The sequence below is a fragment of the Ranitomeya imitator genome, chromosome 8 (assembly GCF_032444005.1).
Source record: "Ranitomeya imitator isolate aRanImi1 chromosome 8, aRanImi1.pri, whole genome shotgun sequence".
Classification (NCBI taxonomy): Eukaryota; Metazoa; Chordata; class Amphibia; order Anura; family Dendrobatidae; genus Ranitomeya; species Ranitomeya imitator.
In genome coordinates, this window is record NC_091289.1 from 34878713 (window position 1) to 34903948 (window position 25236).

At 43.8% G+C, this 25236-nt stretch overlaps 2 protein-coding genes across 16 annotated transcripts in view; one reads left to right on the forward strand and one right to left on the reverse strand.

Moving 5' to 3' along the window:
- The first annotated feature begins 461 nt into the window (after positions 1 to 461).
- CHDH (choline dehydrogenase) lies at positions 462 to 23659 on the forward strand. Its single transcript, XM_069736724.1, has 8 exons — positions 462 to 561; positions 5967 to 6726; positions 6799 to 6950; positions 7275 to 7404; positions 9031 to 9165; positions 9952 to 10094; positions 18901 to 19003; positions 20618 to 23659. The coding sequence occupies exons 2-8, from the start codon at positions 5982 to 5984 to the stop codon at positions 21034 to 21036; spliced, it is 1827 nt and encodes a 608-aa protein (XP_069592825.1). The 5' UTR covers positions 462 to 561; positions 5967 to 5981; the 3' UTR covers positions 21037 to 23659.
- A 609-nt stretch (positions 23660 to 24268) lies between these two features.
- Positions 24269 to 25236, reverse strand: part of CACNA1D (calcium voltage-gated channel subunit alpha1 D) — a 316153-nt gene continuing 315185 nt past the window's right edge. For 14 of the 15 annotated variants that reach the window (XM_069736711.1, XM_069736708.1, XM_069736714.1 and 11 more), the window contains one exon: positions 24269 to 24707. In XM_069736711.1, coding sequence (XP_069592812.1) covers positions 24411 to 24707 — 297 coding nt within the window. In that variant the 3' untranslated portion in view covers positions 24269 to 24410. The remainder of the gene's footprint in view (positions 24708 to 25236) is intronic. The other variant, XM_069736720.1, reaches the window with a different exon arrangement.

Sequence of the window (25236 nt, forward strand, 5' to 3'; positions counted from 1 at the left end):
AAAAAAAAAAAATGGATCCAGCTAAAATCTTTTTTTTTTTTTTTTTTTTTTAAATGGCCCCAAAAATTTGTGTCTGCACGACTTTATCAACGGATTTCTGCTGGGTCCGCTCTGACGGATGATTACTGGACATGAGAGCACTGCCGAAGGCTATGTTCACACTGGGTGGGTTTTTTTTAGCAGTTTTTTGCAGTGGAAACACTCTAAATCATAAAAAATAAAAAATAAAAGCAATATTCCTCAATAAGGTGCAGTTTCTGCTCCGGAATGTGCACACACCCTTATAAAAACAACTCCAAACTGCAGGAAATTTTGCATTCTATAGGCACCAATAAATGAAAGTGACTCTCTATGTGCATTATATCTGATCCTGCGTTTTTGTGTATCATCAGTATAAAGTTTGCCCACAGGAAGAAACTTCAGCTTTAAGGGCCCCCTCCCCCTATGCTGCATACTGTACAGCAGTTATCCTGGCACAGGAAGTTTCCCAATATTCACTCCTTACATGATCCAGCCCTGGATACATGTGCTGAGTCCCAGCTGTGATCAGACCCCTGGGAGGTAAGTGACCAGCCCAGCACAGAAGTTGTAGGAACTCCAGGCTTCTTGTCCAGAGATGACCCCTCTAATATGGGGCAGATCCTGACTTGTTTCCACTAGTGCACTATGTAATCCTCCTCTATGGAGTTAGAAGAAAGTTTGTGGAATGTTACAGATGTAGCAGAGCCGAGTTTGTAGTTTTACTCTTCTGAGTTAGAGGTTTGCAAGTTAAGAGGTAGGTTTACCTGCAGTCCTATGTAAATAGTGCCAAGAAATTGACAAACTCAGCTCAGCGTTGTCTGATAGTTACATAACAATCTGCTTTCTGTTGGGGGCTAAGTGCAATAATTGCAAAAGCGCTTACAGTGTAAAAGGAGCCGCACTGTGGTGTTAGGAATCTTGGCTAATAAGGACTGGTGACTGGATGGGATCGGATTAGGTCCTGGACTGTGGAGGGTTTTCTAACTAAACTCTATTAAATCATTTAGGTAAAAAAGTGTTGTGTTGTATATCCTGCAGTGTAGCCGAGGACTAGGGCAATGTCCTGCAGTGTAGCCGAGGACTAGAGCAATGTCCTGCAGTGTAGCCGAGGACTAGAGCAATGTCCTGTAGTGTAGCCGAGGACTAGAGCAATGTCCTGCAGTGTAGCCGAGGACTAGGGCAATGTCCTGTAGTGTAGCCGGGGACTAGAGCAATGTGCTGCAGTGTAGCCGAGGACTAGAGCAATGTCCTGTAGTGTAGCCGAGGACTAGAGCAATGTCCTGCAGTGTAGCCGAGGACTAGGGCAATGTCCTGTAGTGTAGCCGAGGACTAGAGCAATGTCCTGCAGTGTAGCCGAGGACTAGAGCAATGTCCTGTAGTGTAGCCGAGGACTAGAGCAATGTCCTGCAGTGTAGCCGAGGACTAGGGCAATGTCCTGTAGTGTAGCCGAGGACTAGAGCAATGTCCTGCAGTGTAGCCGAGGACTAGAGCAATGTCCTGTAGTGTAGCCGAGGACTAGGGCAATGTCCTGCGGTGTAGCCGAGGACTAGGGCAATGTCCTGTAGTGTAGCCGAGGACTAGAGCAATGTCCTGCAGTGTAGCCGAGGACTAGAGCAATGTCCTGTAGTGTAGCCGAGGACTAGAGCAATGTCCTGCAGTGTAGCCGAGGACTAGGGCAATGTCCTGTAGTGTAGCCGAGGACTAGAGCAATGTCCTGCAGTGTAGCCGAGGACTAGGGCAATGTCCTGTAGTGTAGCCGAGGACTAGAGCAATGTGCTGCAGTGTAGCCGAGGACTAGAGCAATGTCCTGTAGTGTAGCCGAGGACTAGAGCAATGTCCTGCAGTGTAGCCGAGGACTAGGGCAATGTCCTGTAGTGTAGCCGAGGACTAGAGCAATGTCCTGCAGTGTAGCCGAGGACTAGAGCAATGTCCTGTAGTGTAGCCGAGGACTAGGGCAATGTCCTGCGGTGTAGCCGAGGACTAGGGCAATGTCCTGTAGTGTAGCCGAGGACTAGAGCAATGTCCTGCAGTGTAGCCGAGGACTAGAGCAATGTCCTGCAGTGTAGCCGAGGACTAGGGCAATGTCCTGTAGTGTAGCCGAGGACTAGAGCAATGTCCTGCAGTGTAGCCGAGGACTAGGGCAATGTCCTGTAGTGTAGCCGAGGACTAGGGCAATGTCCTGCGGCGTAGCAGAGGACTAGAGCAATGTCCTGCAGTGTAGCCGAGGACTAGAGCAATGTCCTGCAGTGTAGCCGAGGACTAGGGCAATGTTCTGGAGCTAGTCAGTAAGGTTCACAGTATTAATACGCAGTATGCAAATGTTTTTGGGACATGGAGATGTGATAATCTGCAGTAGAGAAGCTGGATGGCAGAGGATTGTATGTCGATACCCTGCGGTACAAAGCCTCTTGTACGTCTGATACCACAGCCCCTTGTTTCCCTTATGTGGTTGTACAGGATGATTCTTAACGGCCACGTTTATTGCAAATTTTATAATACAACTATCTTTGTCGCCCAAAACAACCAATCAGAATACAGCTTTCATTTTACCACAGCCGTGTAGGCCATAAATGAGGCCCTCGTTTCTTCCCAGTCAGATAGGGGACGCTCTTTATGGAGGGCAGTAGAGTTGTGAGGGAATCCAATGTGGTGTATTGTGAGGAGGTCCATGTTCTTCAGAGACGGCAAACAATGCTAGTGAAGTGGCCTGAACGTCTCTGACCTTCACTGCATGAACATGGACGTATAGCCCACCACAAGCCGCAGTGGCAGGAATTGGCATCAGATCACTGGCTGTTATAGGTTTCCATTGTCCGACCCTAAACGTTATCAAAATAAGATCTGAACTAATGATGAAAAATGTGCAACGAATCACGATACCGACGACTAAAAGGGGCTCTTTTTCTATGAAAAGGACCACGTAGGATAAGCCAGGCACAGGTCAAGCTTGAAACATCAACATATGAGCAGATATGTACGGGGAACCCGGGGTCCCATTCTGGTGATCAGTGGGTTCCTAGTGGTTGACTCATTGCCAATCCATGTTAGAAACTTCAGGTCATAATGTCTCTTTATCTCCTTCCAGTCATGTTTGATATGAGTTTGTCTTATGTCGGGTGCAGGAATATGGAGCAGGAGCGGAGACCGCGGTGAATCGGGCAGATACCAGCTGTGTTGTACAGCCAGCACCTACTACTGACAGCAGCAACTGGAACAAACTTCAGTTGCTGTTGTTTAACCATTAAAACGCTGTCATCAATCTCAGACGGGGATGTTTAAACTGCATGATTTTGTGGCACAATCGGTCTTGCACCTACCAATAACCTGGCAACATAATCATGAGAAGCCATTGGGTAACCACGGCGGCTGAGGGTCTGTGCTCCTACTGTTAACAGTGGCATAGCAGTATATAGAATAAGTGGTCAAACAATGGTAGGTTCAAGTCCTCTGGGGAGCTTACAAAATAAAATAAATGTTAAAAAATATAACATTTCCATGTTACATAGTTAAACAATAAAACAAATGTATTTGCTATTGTCCTACAGTGTAGCTGTAGATGCTCTGCACAGCAGCTGTAGATGCCTTGCTTTCTAGCCGTAGATGCCCTGCACAGTAGCTGTTGCTATCCTGTTATGTTGTTGCGATTGAAAGTGGATGTAGCATTGGCGTCCCTTCGCGATTCCCAACCCTCCTCTCCCCAGCTGGGACACCAACTGACTCACTGCCTCGGCCGCTCTTCCTACCGCTGCTGCCAACTCCTGGGGTCTGCGCACATCTGGCAGATCCCCGGGCACGTGCCCTCTCAGTCTCTTAAAGAGGCATACAAGCATCTGCCGTGCCTTAATGCATCTGCCGAGTATTTATGACTGCTCGGAGATTTCATTTTCCTTGCCGCAGCTGAATGATTTACAGCTACTAGACAGCTTGATTACATGTGGGGATTCCTTGGCAACCAGACAACCCCCACATGTACTCAGTCTGGCTAGTAGCTGTAAATCATTCAGCTGCCGGGATGAAAACTAAATCTCCGAGCAGTTACAAATACTTGGAGACCACCCGAGCGTGCTCAGGAAAACCCGAGCAACAAGTATACTTGCTCATTACTAGTAACCACACCATCAGGGGCTCTACCGAAGAATCAAATGTTCGTCTGGTCATGCCCCTTCAGGCTCTCCTTGGTACACAGCACTGGTTTCATTTCTATATACATTACAGTGGGATAGGGTAGTAGAAGAGAGCAGTATTCATTACAAACACTTCTTGGAGCTCTCATCCCATGGCACTGTCAGTGTGGATGGAGGGGAGCAGAGCTGACAGTGCCGTGGGATGAGAGCTGCAAGAAGTGTTTATTATGACACTCCGCTCTGCTCTACTATCCCTCTCCACTTGTTTGGGAGGGAGGGATGCAAAGCTGAGTTTTATCACATGTCTCACACAGAAAAAGCCAGGTCTGACATTCTCTGGGCGCGTTTTCTTTTTTAACCTGCATGACGCCTCCTCCAAATGATTGGTCAACGTCATGAAGAAGAAAAAGTAACCACTCCGTGAGAAGAATCTCTGCCAATGCCCCCTTGGCTAAAGGAGAAATTAGAATTTATATTTTACAAGCTCATATCTCTACAATGGAGATAAGAAAAAAAAATTGTTTTCTTCAGTTCTGCTGCCATTATTTCATGCTGTCGCCAGTTTAACATGCTAATACTGTTGAAAGGTTCACTGTAAGAGGAGTTGGAAAACAAGCCTGTAGTAATAGGTCCAATATTCTGTGAACACAGCCTTGTACGTGGACATCTTCCAGCAACTGAGGATTGTTTCAACACGAAACAGGGTTCTTATTTTCGTGGCACGCCCTGTACAAACCTGAGCTACAATCCTATTTCATGAACTTATCCAAAATTCTTTGAATATTTTATGCTGGTCCAAAGTTGTCAAAAAGGTGTCAAAAATTAAAAGATGAGAGAATAACTGCAGAATCAGACTACAGAGAGGTTGTTTGTAGTGTGGTGCCGTGGAGACATAAGAATAGGAATTTTCTAATTTGATCTATTGTAAAATTATTTTTTTTTCATTTGAAGGTACTCATAGCCTTTAAAGGAAATCTGTCAGCTGGTTTTTGCTCTTTAACCTGAGAGCAGCATAATGTAGGGGCAGAGACACTGATTCCAGTGATGTGTCATTTACTGGACTGCCTGTTGTTGTTTCAAGAAAATTAAGTGTTTTATCAGCAGATTAGCACTAGAGGACTCGTTGTTTAGTGCCATGTAGTCCTACATTACATAGATTTTCTGCCTATGTACAGTATACACAGAAAGCTTCCAATCAGTTGTGAGGGTTCGGTTATAGAGATCAGCATTCAGAAAACTGGTAGATCTACAGGAGATGAAACAGTGAATATATATATATATATATATATATATATATATATATATATATATACTGTATATATATGTATATATACAGCAAGCAGCCCAGTTAGCGATACATACCTGGAATCTGGGTCTCTATATTATGCTGCTCTCAGATTACATAGCAAAAACCTGGTAACAGATTCCCTTTAAGATACAGATTATACATTAAAGGTTATGCAGCTTTTAGCATGCTATCATCTGTCGACAGGTCAGGTGATAACTTGCTGTCCTCTGCAGGTCCGACCTCTGGAGCCCCCACCAATCCAGGGAACAGGACTCTGAAATCCCCTTTAAGGGACTGCCGGAAATAGCCAAGCTTGCACTCAGCCGTCACTGAAAGTCCCATATAGTCTGATCGGAGCAGTGGTGCGTGTGCACGATGAACTTTCCATTCCGTATATTTCAGAGCCTCATGCACAGGATTGTTGGGGGGTCCCAGCAGTTGGACCCACAAATCCTCTGGATAGGAGATAACGTGCTAAATTGGCAATAGGCCTTAATATTAATTGTTGGTTTCCTTTTGCTATCACTTTCCAGCTGAAACCAAAGAAAATGGCCAGGATATTTAAAGTTTTTAAGGTCACCTCTCGGCATTCATCCATCAGAGGACAAGGTTCGCACTGTTGGCCGGATTTACTTAAGGTTATTGGGCTGAGATCACGATTGTCCAGTATCAGTCTGTTCTCCACTCGTCAGGCTGGCAATGTGGACTCGTATAGTTATATCATAGTCGGGGCCGGTTCGGCCGGCTGTGTGTTGGCAAACCGGCTGTCGGAAAGCCACGATGAGACTGTGCTGGTATTGGAAGCAGGACCGAAGGATCTCATGTTGGGCTGCAAGAGATTGTCGTGGAAGATTCATATGCCGGCTGCATTGATGTACAACCTATGCGATGATAAGTTCAACTGGTATTATCACACCGTGCCGCAGAGACACATGGATGACAGAGTTATGTACTGGCCTAGGGGTAGAGTTTGGGGTGGGTCTTCCTCTTTGAACGCCATGGTGTACATTCGAGGACATGCAGAGGACTACAATCGATGGCACGCCCAAGGTGCCACCGGCTGGGATTATAGTCATTGTTTGCCATATTTTAAGAAAGCCCAGACTCACGAACTAGGACCTGATCCCTACAGAGGAGGTAGTGGCCCACTGCACGTCTCAAGGGGGAAGACAAATCATCTTCTTCATCGGCTATTTATCAAAGCTGCCCAGGAGGCAGGATACCCGTTCACAGAGGACATGAACGGCTACCAGCAAGAAGGTGTGGGATGGATGGATATGACTATTTTCAAAGGTAAGAGGTTACCCAATAGGTAAAGTAACACGCCTCGGAGACATTTGTAACCTTCCTTCTCTGCTTCTTGAGGTCAGAGATGGAGCGCAGCTAGTGCCTATCTGCGTCCAGCAATGGATCGCAAGAACGTGTCTGTCCAGGAGAAGACCCTGGTCACGAAAATACTTTTCCAAGGACTGAAAGCAACTGGAGTGGAGTATGTTCAAAATGGACAAAAGAAAAAGGTAAATGTACCTCAATGTTAAGGTGGAAAAAAGCAAGCAAATGTCCCTAACCTTAATGAATTGTGCCAAATATGTTATATCCCGTGTGCCGCTTTGATATATTTGGCACAATTTGGGTTTCCATGGCCGAGCAGCTGCATGAAGCCTTACATCACCAAACACAACACCAAGCGTCAGATGGAGTGGTATAAAGCGGCCACCACTGGACTCTGGAGCAGTGGAGACTTAGATGAGTTTTGGCAATGACCAAGAGAATGTTACCTGCCTGCCTGACTTATTGACCTATTTTCATTTCTTAACCTAAAACTTTCTATGTCTTTCTAGGCATTTGCCAGCAAAGAAGTGATCTTGAGTGGCGGGGCAATCAACTCCCCCCAACTACTCATGCTGTCTGGAATTGGAAATGCTTCAGACCTCAGACAATTGGGAATCCCTGTGATCGCTCACCTGCCAGGTATAGATCTCCTGCGGATGTATATTATATACTTGATTTATACTTAAAATGTTTGTTTTTTTATGTCTTTGCTCATATGCAAATTGCCTCTTAAGAGAGGAAGATGACTTGAACGCTAGTGCCACCTATTGGATGTAGCAATCCTAAAAGTCAATCTCGTCCTTGTAATGAGCCTTGTCACATGACTTAGGATAAAAGCAAAACCAGAATCTCAGTTTGCAGACACGTGTTTCAGGGTATTGCCCCTCCTCAGTGCAAAGCAAGAAATCTGATTTAGCTGGAGGAGAGGTCTCTAATGGGGGTCTAAGGGGTAACTTGAGCATTGGACGGCTTATTAGCCTCCATACCCCGGCATGTCACTTTCCATTAATCCTTAGACCCTTAACACAAATATCACCTTCTAACTCTGTTTGGGACTGCAAATAAGTAGCCGAACGTTTACCCTAAAAAAAAGTGTCAAAGCATCATCTATTTAGAATTTTCCACCGTTTGTTGGTCTCCTGAGACAATTATTAGCAATGGCTGCTCTTTTGGTTCCCGTAGAGGTTGTCCAATCAGTTTTCCATAGACATTGCATACATGTTCTTGTTGGAGATGAGCGTCATAAAAAGTGTTTATCAGCCACTTACACCCCCAATACAGAGTAGGAAAGTGCATGTCGTCGAATTACGTGGCCACTTAATTGGTACTTATCACATCCAAAAATGCTATTTACCTGCAGATATAGCAGTTATCTGCAGGTAAATGGCGCTTAAATCCTGCTTAGCCAACTTATTGGAGCAGCGGCTACAGAGAGAAAATAAAGTTTTATTCTCCCTGCAGCTGCTTGCTTTCAGTCATCGCAGGTGCTGTAATCACTCCCTGGCACTTTGATTGATTGACCGCCTGCTCTGCAGTGTGTTTGTGCGGCATGTGTGTACAGAGCAGGCTGTCAATCAATGTTCCAGAGAGAGATTACAACCACATTCACTGTACAATGACTGCAACCTCTTGCACCATCACAATAACTGGAAGCAAGAGGCTACAGGGAGGATAAATGTTAATTTCCTCCCTGTAGCTGCTGCTCTAGTTAGCCGGCTATACAACAATTAAAAGATATTTACCTGCAGATTTCCCCTATAGCTGCAGGGTCTGATTGTTACCAGCGCCATTTAAAGAAAATCTGTCACACTGAAAATTCAGCCCCATGTATAGGAAGTCGGTAAAGAGCAGGAGGAGGAGCGGAGCTCACGTATATATAGCTTTGTGGGAAAAGATTTAGTATAACCTTTCATTCATTCATCTAAATTCATGCTAAAGGAGTCCAGCGGGCGGTGCTAATCAATGAGTGTGCATAGCGAGATAGCTGTCAATCATTAATTAGGACCGCCCCCTGGACGCCTTCAATGAGCAAGAATTAAAACATAAGATAAGCCAAATCTTTTTTTTTTCTCACAAAATAATTTATTAATCTGTTAAGCACCTACTGATATGTAGGATGCTGCCCACCGATCAGACTACATGGTCAATGTGACAGGTTCCTTTAAATTAGCATAGCCCTTTAAAATCGTCATAGCTCCCTGAGGAGGAACCAGGTCGGGGTACAGAGTATACTATTGGTGATGTTTTTCCTTCTGATTATGGCAGGAGTGGGACAGAATCTTCAGGATCACCTGGAAGTTTATCTCCAGCAGATGTGCACAAAGCCGATCACTTTATACGGGGCACAAAAGCCCCTCAAGATGCTTCAGATCGGCGTGGAATGGATGCTGAAGTTTACAGGTGAGAATACGGATTCTTAATGTGTCATAAGACAGTGCGGCTTGTTCACCATTGAATGTGAAACTTTATGGCTAGTGATGAGCGAGCGTGCTGGGATAAGGTGTTATCTGAGCATGCTCAGGTGCTAACCGAGTGTCTTCGGCGTGCTCGAATAATATGTTTGAGTTTCCGCAGCTGCAGGTCTCTTTGCTTTATTCATTTACTAATTTTACTTGGCTTCGTCCACTTTGTTTTCCAGCATTATGAGCGTGCTTTTCCTTGTCCAGATGTTTTATTCTAATTCAACATTTGAGACTCTTTGAAAAATGACAAAATTTTAGGCACAATTGTAGTCCAGTACCCTGGCGGAGTAAGAAATCTGTCTGAATTTTTAATGTTTTTTTTTTTTTTGCGCTTTTGAATACTAACATTTTAAAAGATCGTGCAATTTTTTGCTCCACTTTTTTGCATAAAGTGTTTGATCCTGGAAAAAAATTTTCAACCATTTGTGCCGTTTTCAAGAATTTTGCACTAAATAACACCCACAAGGCAAAAAAGAAAAGCCACTTTAAAAAGACACAAGTGATGAGTCGGGGCCTGTGTGTTTTTTTTTATAGCTGCTTATTTCTTTGTTGTAAATGTTCTTGTTTGGTTTTAATCAGCTCTGTGATTTTTTTTTTTACTGGATGTGATGACCGATCAGTCCGTGAACTTTAGTTTTTTTTAGTTTTGTACTAAGCGACATCGTTAAGTTATAAAACCTAATATTAACCAGATCTTTATCTTTTTATGACCATTGGTCACCAGGTTATGGGGCGACGTCACACCTGGAGTCCGGTGGATTCATTAGAAGTGCCCCCGGCGTTGAGCACCCCGACATCCAGTTCCACTTTCTCCCTTCTCAGGTCATAGATCATGGACGAGTGAATCCAAAGATGGAGGCCTATCAGGTGAGCAGGACACAGCATGGTGTGACGTGGAGACTGTGTAGGTAACAGCACAGCTGAGCAGTGATATCTCGAGGTCTATCCGCAACCCCTACAGATTAGCACCTGGGTACAAGTGCTGTATGCCATCACCTACAGCAATCACGGCAACTTATTCCCTACAAGACTAATGAGCTGTCACTAGAATTAATGGGGTACCTGCACAGCAGTATCTCTGGATCTTTTTTTCCAACACAGCACCACCCAATCCTTGCACTTTTCATTTCCCAGTCCCAGACACCTAGGCCTGTCAGGGCGTGCCGTGTCATGATCCCAATGGCAGGGGATCACAAAAGGACAAGCACACAAAAAACAGAACAAGCTCTAGGGTGATGGAAACTGAGCTGACCGCGATCCTGAACTTAATTCACAACACTAGCAGTAGCCGGGGAACGTGCCTACGATGATTCTAGACGTCTCGCGCCAGCTGAAGGACTAGCTTCCCCTATTAGAAGAAACAAAGACCTCTCTTGCCTCCAGAGAAACACCCCACAGAAATAGCAGCCCCCCACATGTAATGATGGTGAAATGAGAGGAAAGCACATACGTAGTAATGAAAACAGATTCAGCAAAATGAGGCCCGCTAAAACTAGATAGCAGAGGATACAAAAGTGAACTGCGCGGTCAGCGAAAAACCCTACAAAAAACCATCCTGAAATTACCTGAACTCATGTGCCAACTCATGGAACATGAGGAGTAATATCAGCCCACTAGAGCAACCAGCAACAAGGAATCACATAACTGCAAGCTGGACTAAAACAAAAATAAAGCAAAACGTGGAACAGGAAAATCAAAAACTTAGCTTGTCCTGAAGATTACTGAAGCGGAAAGCAGAGGTAACAAGACACACTGATTACATTGATCGCCGGCGAAGAAATGACAAGAAAGCCAGATTAAATAGGAAACTCCCATATCCTGATAGAACAGGTGGACACCAGAGACCGCAGAGAACACAAGTCACCCAGTACCATCTGTAACCACCAGAGGGAGCCCAAAAACAGAATCCACAACAGTACCCCCCCCTTGAGGAGGGGTCACCGAACCCTCATGAGAACCACCAGGGCGACCAGGATGAGCCCTATGAAATGCACGGACCAAATCAGCAGCATGAACATCAGAGGCAACCACCCAAGAATTATCCTCCTGACCATAACCCTTCCACTTGACCAAATACTGAAGTTTCCGTCTGGAAACACGAGAATCCAAGATCTTCTCCACAACATACTCCAATTCTCCCTCCACCAGCACCGGAGCAGGAGGCTCAAGCGAAGGAACAACAGGTACCTCATACTTCCGCAACAACGACCGATGGAACACATTATGAATAGCAAACGATGCCGGGAGATCCAAACGAAACGACACAGGGTTAAGAATTTCCAAGATCCTATAGGGACCGATGAACCGAGGCTTGAACTTAGGAGAAGAGACCTTCATAGGAACAAAACGAGAAGACAACCACACCAAGTCCCCAACACGAAGTCGAGGACCCACGCGGCAACGGCGGTTAGCAAACTGCTGAGCCCTCTCCTGGGACAACTTCAAATTGTCCACCACATGACTCCAAATCTGATGCAACCTATCCACCACCATGTCCACTCCAGGACAATCAGAAGGCTCCACCTGACCAGAGGAAAAACGAGGATGAAACCCCGAATTACAAAAGAAAGGAGAAACCAAGGTAGCAGAACTAGCCCGATTATTAAGGGCAAATTCGGCAAGCGGCAAAAAGGTAACCCAGTCATCTTGATCAGCAGAAACAAAACACCTTAAATAAGTTTCCAAGGTCTGATTAGTTCGTTCCGTCTGGCCATTCGTCTGAGGATGGAATGCAGACGAAAAGGACAAATCAATGCCCATCTTAGCACAGAACGTCCGCCAAAATCTAGACACAAACTGGGATCACCTGTCAGAAACAATGTTCTCCGGAATCCCATGCAAACGAACCACGTTCTGAAAAAACAGAGGGACCAACTCAGAGGAGGAAGGTAACTTAGGCAAGGGTACCAGATGAACCATCTTAGAAAAGCGGTCACACACAACCCAGATGACGGACATTTTTTGAGAGACAGGGAGATCCGAAATAAAGTCCATGGAAATGTGCGTCCAAGGCCTCTTCGGGATAGGCAAAGGTGACAACAATCCACTGGCCCGAGAACAGCAAGGCTTAGCCCGAGCGCAAACTTCACAAGACTGCACAAAAGAACGCACATCCCTCGACAAGGAAGGCCACCAAAAAGACCTGGCCACCAAGTCTCTAGTACCAAATATTCCAGGATGACCTGCCAACGCAGAAGAATGGACCTCGGAGATATCTCTACTGGTCCAATTATCCGGAACAAACAGTCTTTCAGGCGGACAACGATCAGGTTTATCCGCCTGAAACTCCTGCAAAGCACGTCGCAAGTCTGGGAAGACAGCCGACAAAATCACCCCATCCCTAAGGATACCAGTGGGCTCAGAATTTCCAGGGGAATCAGGCACAAAACTCCTAGAAAGAGCATCCGCCTTCACATTCTTTGAACCTGGCAGGTATGAAACCACAAAATCGAAACGGGAGAAAAACAGTGACCAACGAGCCTGTCTAGGATTCAGACGCTTGGCAGACTCAAGGTAAATCAGATTTTTGTGATCAGTCAAGACCACCACACGATGTCTAGCACCCTCAAGCCAATGACGCCACTCCTCAAATGCCCACTTCATGGCCAAAAGCTCCCAATTACCAACATCATAATTCCGCTCAGTGGGCGAAAACTTTCTAGAAAAGAACGCACATGGCTTCATCACCGAGCAATTGGAGCTTCTCTGTGACAAAACCGCCCCCGCTCCAATCTCAGAAGCATCAACCTCAACCTGAAAAGGAAGCGAAACATCTGGCTGACGCAACACAGGAGCATGTACAACAAAATCTTGTATATTTTGAACCTTAGCAGCAAGATTATTCAGGCTGGAAGCCAAACTCTGGACGTCCATGATAAACAGCTGAGGTCAGGGCCATTCAAGGATTAAGAGGAGGTAAGACGCAGCAAACTCTGAGGGAAGGGAAAAAAAAAAAAACTTCCTCAGACTACTTTTCCTCCTACTTCAGCCAATATGATTACCACTTTTCTGGCCGGCGATACTGTCATGATCCCAATGGCAGGGGATCACAAAAGGACAAGCACACAAAAAACAGAACAAGCTCTAGGGTGATGGAAACTGAGCTGACCGCGATCCTGAACTTAATTCACAACACTAGCAGTAGCCGGGGAACGTGCCTACGATGATTCTAGACGTCTCGCGCCAGCCGAAGGACTAGCTTCCCCTATTAGAAGAAACAAAGACCTCTCTTGCCTCCAGAGAAACACCCCACAGAAATAGCAGCCCCCCACATGTAATGACGGTGAAATGAGAGGAAAGCACATACGTAGTAATGAAAACAGATTCAGCAAAATGAGGCCCGCTAAAACTAGATAGCAGAGGATACAAAAGTGAACTGCGCGGTCAGCGAAAAACCCTACAAAAAACCATCCTGAAATTACCTGAACTCATGTGCCAACTCATGGAACATGAGGAGTAATATCAGCCCACTAGAGCAACCAGCAACAAGGAATCACATAACTGCAAGCTGGACTAAAACAAAAATAAAGCAAAACGTGGAACAGGAAAATCAAAAACTTAGCTTGTCCTGAAGATTACTGAAGCGGAAAGCAGAGGTAACAAGACACACTGATTACATTGATCGCCGGCGAAGCAATGACAAGAAAGCCAGATTAAATAGGAAACTCCCATATCCTGATAGAACAGGTGGACACCAGAGACCGCAGAGAACACAAGTCACCCAGTACCATCTGTAACCACCAGAGGGAGCCCAAAAACAGAATCCACAACAGTGCCGGTCTCCAAATCCTTCTAAAAAATTCAAAACTCCTCAAAAACACAGAATTTCTGCTCTGAAAACTTTGCAAAAAGACTCTGTGCACATACCCCAAGTGTTAAATCCATAGATCCATATTAATATTATTGCTTAACGGCCTTCGGCTCCATCTCTAGCCATGGCGACTTGATGGATGAACGCTCTGTAGGAAGATTGATCTTGTGCAAGGCTAGATAGGTCCACCAGGGTCTTCTCCGCCGTTATCTTGATAGTGTAAATCCATCGAGTTGCTGGTCTTCCTCTTCGCCTTGTTCCTTCTGTTCTTCCGACCATGATGTCCTTCTACAGTGATTGCTCTCGTCGAATGATGTGTCCAAAGTAGGCAAGTCGTAGCTTGGTGACCCTTGCTTCGAGCGATATGTCGGTCTTGATTTGTTCTAAAAATTTGTCTGTCCTTCTTACCATCCAAGGTGTTGATATCCTCCTTCTCCAGCACCACATGTCGAAGGCGCTTTAAGAAATTCTAAAGTGTAACACAGGGGTGTCAAACTGCATTCCTCGAGGGCCTCAAACCATGCGTGTTTTCAAGATTTCCTTAGCATTGCACAAGGTGCTGGAATCATTCTCTGCAGGTGATTAAATTATCACCTGTGCAATGCAAGGAAATCCAGAAAACATGACCTGTTTGTGGCCCTCAAGGAATGCAGTTTGACACCCCTGGTGTAACACATCTATAATTTTCAGGACACTTATCGGTTGTGAGATTTGTTTAATCCCTTTCCGATGTTCAGCGTAATAGTTCGCCCACATCTGACTCCCCATTTGTTGCGGGCTCCAGCGCCGAGCCCACATTTTTCCAGGTACATGTCAGCTGATCTATACAGCTGACATGTGCCCGCTACAGCCACGGGTGGAATTGCGATCCACCCGCGGCTATTAACAAGATAAATATTAACTTGTGCTTACCAGAAGCGCATTGTAATTCCCGACAATCTGTGACCCCGTCACATGATTGCGGGTCACCGATGGGTCAGCATGACAACCAGCGGTCTGCAGCAGACCGCTATATTTGTCATTGCTATTTGCGCCACCCGGTGGTCGGCGCTCATAGCAAGTGAGCATTTCTGCTACACACAGGCGATCATTGTCTGGATGTAGCAGAGGCGATCAGGTTATCGCAGCTTCTAGTCTCCCATGGAAACTATTGAAGCATGCCAAAAGTAAAAAAAAAAATGTTTTGAAAAATATAAAAAAAAATAAAAGTTCAAATCACACCCCTTTAGCCCCATTCAAAATAAAACAAAAAAATCAAACATACGCTTATTTGGAATCGCCTAATCTATCAAGATATAAAAAGAATTAACCCAATCGCTAAAGGGCGTAATGAGAAAAAGATTCAAAACACCAGAATTATGTTTTTTTTGGTCGCCGCTGCACTGCAATAAAATGCAATAATGGGTGATCAATAGATCGTATCTACACCACAATCACCCAGATCACAAAAAATGGAGCCACTACGGATCTCGGAAAATGGCGCAATTTTTTTTTTTTAACAAATTCTGGAAATTTTTTTCACCACTTAAATAAAAAAGAACCTAGACATATTTGCTATCTATGAACTCGTAATGACCTGGAGAATCATAATGGTAGGTCAGTTTTACCATTTAATGAACATGTTAAAAAAAAAAAAAAACAACTGTAGGATTGCACTTTTTTTTGCAATTTCCCCACACTTGGAATTTTTTTCCCCTGTTTACAGTACACGATATGTTAAAACCAATGATGTTGTTCAAAAGTACAACTTGTCCCGCAAAAAACAAGCCCTCACACGGCCATATTGACCCAAAAAATAAAAAAAAGTTATGGTTCTGGGAAGAAAAGGAGCAAAAAACACAGAAATTCAAAAACTGAAATACCCTTGGTCATTAAGGGGTTAATTTACCCCCATTGTCTTCTGTCTTTGGCAGTGAAAGGGTGTATCTTAGTTTTTAGCAAACAGTTATGGAAACCAGTTCAGTGTGATATTCCAGGCGTCATGCCAAGAAGTTGTTCTGCAAATAAAAAAAAAAAAAATAGGAAGAGAAAATGGATCTAATGCAAAAGTCAAGGGGGCGGGTCTAAATATGGCTTGTTGATTGGCTATACGGGGGGGGGGGGGGGGTGTAGTGGGTGGCGTTGTACCTGATATGGCTGTGATTGGCCATTAGTGGGATAATCCAACCTAGAAGTAGCGCCTATGTAAACCCACAATCTCTAACCTTTGGCTTAAATCTGTCTGGACATGCTGGGAGTTGTAGTTCCTCCATAGCTAACACCTTAATTTTAAATTGGTAAATAGATCATTTGGAGGGGTCGTATTTGTGTTGTATATTATGCGGATAAAAGTGTGCGCCCATTAATTAATATGGAGTCTTCTATAACAGCTTCTGCTCTTTTTCGAAGATTTTCTAGAAGATCTTGGAGGCGTCTGTGGGAAGTTTTGCCCCTTAATCCAGAAGAGCATTTGTGAGGGTAGACTCTGATGATGGGGGGAGTGCGGGCTCACAATGTCCAGTCCAGATAATCCTAAAGGTGTCGGATGGGGCTGAGGTCCAGGTTCTGTTCTTCCGGTCATGTTCTTTCACACCAAACTCCCCCCAACCATGGTTGTATGGACCCAGTGCACGGGACACAATCAGGGGGAACAGAAGAGGCCTCCCCCAAACTGGTCCCACAAAGCTGGATGCTACAATAGTCCACAGTGGCTTGTGCTGAAGAACTAAGATTTCTGTTCACTGGAACTAAGGAACCGAGGGCGATCCCTGAAAAAACAAGCCCATAGCGTTATTCCTCCTCCACCAAACATTACAGCAGACACAATGCAGTCAGGCGGGTAACATTCTCCTGGCCTTCACCAAACCCAGACTCATCCATCAGACGCCGGATAGAGAAGTGTGGTCCATCACTCCACAGGACATGTTTCCACTGCTCCACATGAGTCCATCTGATGCTCGGCCTTGTGCTTGGTAATGTAAGGCTGCGTGGAAACCCATTTCATGAAGCTCACATCACACCGCTTTTGTGCTGACGTTAATGCCAGTGGCAGTTTGGAGCTCTTTATTTTATTGAACGGACTTGTTGCACCGGTGGCTCCTGTTATAGGACTGCGCCGGTATCGGTGAGCGCCTAATCACCAGTTGTTTTGTTCCACGTTAGTCAAGGCAGACAGCAGGACAAGGAGCCAGATAATATATGCCGGGGGAAACAGGGCCGAATGTTAGACACCGGATGCAAGTGGCCGGATGTTATACACCAGGGGTAATGAGACTGAAAGACAAACCTACATTTATCTTTAAAGACGTGCCCCAATACTTGTCTGTAACCCCTTAATGACCTGTGGCATAGATTTTTGCTACAAGTCGCGGAAGGCTGTGTGGAGTGGGAATGTTACGCAGTCGGTAAATGCAGCGGTCGGAGCTAGTTCTTATCGCTGCTGTTAACCATTTAGTTGCTGCAGTCCACTGACAGAGGCATTTAAATAGCCCGCCTGCTGGTGCGCACTGGCTCTCATCGGCCCTTTTGTTTGGGTTATAGTAACAGATGGGGCCCTGTCGTAGGCCCCGAGGCTACCATCTCTGTTTTCCTGTGAAGTTTAGCAATAGGCTGCATAGGAGAACCACAGTTACACTATACGCTGCAATACCATTGTCTTGCAGTATATAGCATAACTGATCAAACTCTGAGGACTAAAAAAAAATAGATTAAAAAAATAACATTTAAAAAAAATCTAAAAAAAAAAAAAATTGTAATATATAAAAGTTTCAATTACCCCCTTTTTCCCATTCAAAAATAAAGAAATAAAAAAAAAAAAACCAGTCCAATCTATTAAAAATATAAAACTATTTAAACTTTTCTCAGTGGTCAAACTTCCCTTTAAAAATACAATAAGGAGCTATCAAATTACCCCAGTAGGCATCAAATAATAAGCAGAACTCAGCATGCAAAAAGCAAAAGCTCTCAAACAGCTCCACGGACCGAAAAATAAAAATGTTGCTGGTCTCAGAAAATGGCAACGCAACCAAGGTTTTTTTTTTTTTTTTTTACAACCACTAAAATATTTTTTAAAAATTTATAAATTTTTGTATCACCATAATTGTACTGACCTTGAGAATCACATGAATGTCGTAAAAAGAAGACCCCCAAAACACGATAGCTTTATTTTTTCTTCACCATTTTACCCCACGTGGAATTTTTTCCCCTTCTTTCAATACTTTATATGAAAAAAAATTGATGGTGTCATTAAAAACTACAACTTAATAAAAAATAGGTAAAAAAAAATGTGGTGGTGGCTTTGTTCCCATGGTGAGCTTTCAGTTTTTGATGTTGCAGAATTTCGGCACACATTAAGTAAAATAGGTTACCGGTACTTGCATTTTTGCGAAAATACGCGGCACAAAAAAACTCACAAAAAACTCACAGTGGGAAGGTAGCCAAAAAGGAATATCTGTGTAGTGGTTAAAGAGTTAACTCCCGATCCTGATGATCAGAATGTATTTTTGGAATAATTGGGAATGTTTGTTAGTTTTTTGGTGGGATGTGACATGATAATTAATGAGGGATGAGTCAGGATCCGCATGTTATAAGGCGCCGTTACCGTCATCCGAGTGTCAGCTTGATTGTTAATAGGTAATTTAAAGTCAAGAAGGGAATTTGTATGTTAAGTACCGTAACTGTCAGGCTGTGAAGATGGCGGTAAATACCTCCGGCTGTCAGATCACCAGCTGCATCCCAGTATACCCAAATCTTCTCATACATGTGGTAATGAGACCACTGTGACTTGTTGATGTCTGATAGGGGGGCTGTGTTATTCCGGCACGCAGGGTGGGGGTCGCTTCTGCATTAACCCCTTCTCTGTGTTTTACATTTTATATCTGATAGGTTCATGTTGGAACCATGAGAGCGACAAGTGCTGGGTGGTTAAAACTTCAGAGCGCTGACCCCAACGTCCATCCACTCATCAACCCAAATTACCTGTCAACAGGTGAGTAAATATCTCTTAGGATTAAAGTATTTAAAGGGGTCCCTGCCTAATAGAAGACCCCATAACAATAAGCAAGTCAATTAGCTGTAGCCTGTAGTGAAGTTTGGCAGTAAGGACCCGATTCATTATTGAACTTGAGCCCTTTTTTTGGCTGTTTTTTTGCCTTTTTTACATTTGCGCTTTACTCTTCTTTGAACCTGTGCTTTCTTTTAAAGCCTAGAAAGTGGCAAATCACCGGAAACAGGGTCTCAGCGCCTACATCATCTTGTCATCCTTTTCCTGACATGTTTTTTTTCAGAAATGTTAAAGTGGTTTAATGTTCGTCATTGCAGGTGGGATTTGGGGTTTCCCGATGTTTTTGGCTGATTCATCAATTGCCCCTTTTTTAAATTTTTTCTTTTGTGCAAAGTCCCTCCACACCCTGAATTCTTTGCACAAGTGTTGTTACATCTCAGCAGAACATGTGATCTTTCGTATCAAAAAGTCGCTTGTTAAAGAAGAAAATAAAGATCAATTTTTGATTTTGCGAAAAATTCACATTCGCCATTTTTGAAAAATTTGGTGCACGAAAACGTCAATATCACAAACCCAAAAAAGAAAAGTGACTTAAAAAATGCCAATGATGAATCGGGCCCTAAGTATTCAATTTCTCTGTTGCGCTACCACATTGGAAAACAAGTTTCATGGTCCGAATACGGATCTCGATGTGTCAACTAGCCACGGGCCACCTCACAAGGTCATCCAAGTGCAGTGTGATTACCGCGGATGCAGGCAATGGAGGAGATGGAGAAATGACTTTCTCTGTCTCCTCTTCACCTGTGCTGCGAGTCCCTTATGCGGGAGGATGGGGCACAGAGCACTGACACTCGGATCTCGCTCGCAGCAGATGCCATACGCTAATGTCACCCCGGCCATAAACACAGGGAACAAAAAGAGACATGACAGACCAGAAGAATGGGATTCTCGTTACCTGTGCGCTTAGTTGCAGTACTCAATGTCAAGTAGCAGCGGTAAAAGCAAATACAATTTTAGGGTTTATAAAAAGACATGTAAAATCCTTCGACCTCCTAAATGGGACTCAGTTTTGGGCACTACTTTTAAACCAAAATTGTCATCGGATTTTGGCACCTAATCTGAGAACAGCATCATGTAGGGGCGGAGATCCTGATTCCAGTGATGCATCACTGGGCTGCTTGCTGTAGTTTTGATAAAATCACTGTTGTCTGAGGATATCATCATTAGAGGACTACTAAACTTGTTGCCAGGTAGTCCTCCATATTTACTAGCTTTGTATAACCTCTTCTACACCACTGATTTGCAGCTTTTTGCCTATGCACAGTGTACACAGGAAGCTGCCAATCAGTGTTGTGGGCGGGGTTATACAGAGCTCAGCATTCAGAGAACTGCTAGATCTACAGCAGAGAAAACGGATTCCCTTTTAAAAGGATAAGCAGAAACTGGAGAAGGTGCAATAGTGAGATGATAGATTATTAAATTGAATGGGATGGCAGCTATCTTTTACAACCTCACCCACGCACATCAGTAGGAAGATTTCAGGTCTCTGTATTTATATCTGTCCAATATTTATAATTACTGAATTTTATATTTTGACAGAAAAGGATGTAGTAGATTTCCGCCAGTGCGTGAAGCTGTCGAGAGAGATCTTTGCCCAGAAAGCATTTGATGAATTCCGGGGACCTGAGATCCTACCGGGTCCTACGGTTCAGACGGACAAAGAAATTGACGCCTTCATCAGGCAGAAATCAGACACCGCGTACCACCCATCCTGCACCTGTAAAATGGGACAGCCGATCGACACCTCAGCTGTTGTTGATCCGGACACAAAGGTCATCGGGGTGGAAAATCTACGAGTTGTTGATGCGTCCATCATGCCAAGTATTGTGAGTGGCAACTTGAATGCCCCTACCATCATGCTGGCAGAGAAGGCTGCCGATATAATTAAGGGAGTGCCGTCACTTGAAGAAAACAATATTCCAGTGTACAAACCTAAAAGTCTCCAAACCCAACGATAATCCATCTCCTTGATCATCTCTACAATGGGCGGAAGGTAACCTGTTTACTAAGAGCTTCTGGTTCTGCCCAACCGGGAGACTGTAACAATACAACCCATTAAAGGGGTTGTCTGGACATCTAATATTGATGACCTACCCTCAGGATAGGTCACCGATATTAGATCGGATGTGGTCGGACTCCTTGCCCGCCCAAACACCCCAGCAATCTGCTGTTATTAGCTCCAGCGGTGGCCGATGTAAGCATTGAGCTGCAACGTTCGATGTGTAGTGGCTGCTGCTGAGTACTGAAGGTCAGCTCCTATTCTCATGTGGCCCCGCAGGGTTCCTCAGGAAGGTCTGAAAGGTTATTTGTCCATCGGCCCAAAAGAAATAGGCCCAAGAGGCCAGTTGCGCCAGAGCCTGGGACAACTGGAGGACACTCACGTGGGTCAATCTGATCTTCTATATATTCGGAGACTGTGATCTGCATTTTCGAACACCATTTGTTGCTCTGAGGCACAGTTTAGGCCCATACAAGTATATATGGGGTACCGGATATGTAACAGGTTATGCATGGGGCCTAAAGCTACTACATCCGACCGCGACATTTCAGAAACCGTGCCGTATGGTGTCATTACAGCGCTCCGATAACCAGACTGGTAAAATAGGTTTTCATCAGCATCTATATGTGCCCCTGTGTACGGTATAGAGCCCAGATCCGCAACCTCATGCATGCAGACCCCTGGGGATACAGTCCATGGCTTTACAGCCAACTCGTCACCGTTTTGAAGGCTCTTTCATGTCATTTGTTTGAAGGGGTTACTTGACTTTGAATATACAGGGTGGGCCATTTACAGTATATGGATACACCGGGTTAGGCCATTTATAAAGTTGGATCCAAAATGGCCGACTTCAAAGTGGCCACCATGGTCACCACCCATCTTGAAAAGTTTTCCCCCTCCCATATACTAATGTGCCACAAACAGGAAGTTGATATCACCAACCATGCCCATTTTATTTAGGCGCATCCATATAAATGGCCCACCCTGTACTTCCATTTTCCATAGGGTGATATGACATTTCTTAGGCACTGTTCACACTCACGTTGTGTATTCCCTTTTTTTCTGATCCTTTTTCGAATGGAAAACAAATTCATGCCAAATTTGTTTAAACAAAAACAGAAGGCGAACTATTGCCTACATGGGGGTCTTAGTTTTTGTCTTCCATTTTATATCAACGGGGAAAAAAAAGTGCAGAATTTGGCATCGGAACGCGACTCGCAAATGCGAACAAAGCCTAATCTGTAATGTGGCTCGGAAGGGATATCTTAATAATTTTGGCACATCTCTGTCTCTCCGTGTGCTAGGAAGTCATGCAGATTTTGTGCTATAATTTTCACCAATTTTAGGAGTCAACTTTTCAGGGCAATGGAGGTCCCGTTCTTTCCCAGTTTTTATGAAAATATCTACAATGGCAGAATATAAAAATAAATGCCAAAATGTGCGCCCTTACGCCACCTCCACAATTTTAGCGCAGAACAGACCTTCATATAATTTCCCGTTATGACCGGAGTGAGAACAGAACATACAACACCCGTACAAAAGAGGTTTATTGGTTCAGGCATGATTTCATCATGTATACTCTGTGCGGATGGCCTCAAAGTATCGGCACACAAAACACAACCCGATGAATTATGACCTCCGAATTCCTCCATTAGCTCCAGTGCATTATTATTATTTTTTTTCTCCATGCACAAAGCAATAATCAAAGTCTCTGCCGCCCATAAAGAGCAGTCAACTCAAGTACGCTTGCATTACCTTACAGCGCAATATATCAATGTACCGCATAAATAGCAATTCCATAAAAGATGATCGGAGCCACGTTCACCAGCTAGAACTTTCTAGAAGACTGACTTTTCTATTAGCTGAAAAAAAAAATGTGAAAATTCCTTATCTTATCCAAGGAAAAGATCCCAATAGTGGGCGCATGTTATGGAATTGCTTTTTATGCATCCTGCACATAGAAATCATGGCGATGCTTTGGACCCACGATATTTGGACAATGGGTAAATATATACGGTATATTTGGGCTAAGAACTGGCTCAGCATCCACAGATCTTGAATCTTTGTATAGGGAGCATATATTTGTCAGGAAATATGGCCGCCTTGTCACCCCCGATCTTACACGGGAATGTGAGATTTCCTATACAGTGCTGCTTTGGAATATTACCGAATACGTGCGAGAAGACTAAAAACACTAATGGAGACAAAAATCGGTATTACAAAACGGGATTCTGATTTTTTTCTTTTTTTTTTTGCAAAATAAACTTTAAAAAAAAGTTTGTTTTTGGTAAAAGTTTCATTGCAGATTAAAAAGTTTCACAGCTCGACGTTACATGGGGAAAAAAAAAACAAAAAAAAAACTGAGTAGTGTCACATCACTCTGATAATTGCATATCTTATGCAGATCTTCTCTGTTTTATAATATTTAATTTGACATAAAATATCTTTTTTTTTTTAAATTTCTTCATAAATTTTGATTTTAAAACTTTTTTGTTTCTTTCTCCGTGACTTATGAATATATTGTTCTATTTCTCTATGGATTTCCAAAGAAATCAATCAATAAAATAAAAAATAAATTGCAATTTTTAAATAGTTTTTTTCCCGTGGTGGAACTACATAAAAATCAGAAGCCAGTAAGATATTGCTGCAGTTCAGTTTTTACCGTAAATGGTTACAAAATATAGAACATCTCTTTACAAATACAAATCTTCGTATGATACACGTCATTTACAGAAAATCTAAGCGACTTGATTTCTGGGTGTCAGTGCGTTATTTGCAGCTTATTCCAGTGTCATTTGCCCTTTAAGATGATAGTCAAAAAAAAAGTTGACTATTGAAATGATATATTCTCTATGTAAAGGTAACTTTACATCATCCAAGTTCCATGCTGGGGCGGACCCATACACTCGCTCTGTAGCAGAGGGTGAAGCCGTACTACCGCTGGTAAAGACTTGACGGTAGCGGCCAGGCATCTGATATGGCGGAGGGTAATGACGAGGGCATTTTGATTGTCATTACCATATATAACATATTTGCAGCACTGATTCAGGTGCAACATGCGGCATACTGTTCATCTATAGCACAATATGGTTTGACCATCATCCATCACCATTTGTCGAGCCATTGCTTTAGTAGACATGCCATCCTCCAGGACTTGGCTATTGGGAGTTGTCATCTACCAACATCCGGATGTGCCAGGAAGCTGCCCCCCACCACCGCTCCTATCCATCCAGACTGGTCAGTCCTCCCATGTAGTGCCATGCATCACTGATCGAGAGGCACTTTTTCTTTGTTGTTTTTTATAGAATTCTACAGTTTTTGTATTTTTTTTTGTTATAATGTTGTTATACAAATCATTTCATCAGCTAAGTCTTCTTCATATTTATTGGTCTCCGGCTCCTCGTCACTGTACCCGGGGCCAAAGTCTTGAAGATCGTAGTCTCTCCTGCTTAGGATGGGGAACATATCGCCCCCCGCCGTCCCGTTTCGAATGCTGCCGTTCAGGAGGTTGCTGGCTGCGCTCTCCATCTCGTCAATAGTCATGTCGCAGGCATCAGCAATTTCGTGTTTTGTGGCAGACACAAATTTTGGATCTCGGGCGTATCTTCCCAAACCTTCTGATATTAGCACCTGGAAGAGAGAGAAGAGATGACGCGAGATTACGGCGGAAACGCTGAAGCTTAGACTGTCGACAGACTGGAAAAAAGAACAGAAGAGGAGGTTTAGGGCCCATTCAGACGTCCTATCTGTGTTTCCACGGATTGGACATATCCATTATAGTCTGTGTCTGGTCACATGTCTGTTTTTTTGTTGGACTGTGTGTCCGCTAAAAAAACAACGATTCACGGAAACATATCCGTTTTTCAATTCCCGTCATGGCTCAAAATCCTCCATACAAGCATGAGACTCACGGAAAACAGAAGCATGGCATCTGTGTGCGTTATTAACAGTTTAATGGGCATGTAATTAGTATATGAGAAAATAATTTATGGTAAAAACTAACTAATTGCCAAACACTGATGGAAATCATTTTTTCATGAATGACAGAAGAAAGGACATCTGAACGAGTCCTCAGAGGGAAGCTATCATCAGAAAATTACCTACTGTTTAAATCAGGTTTTTGTGTCCCATGTGTTTTTTTTCACATCTTGATCTTTAT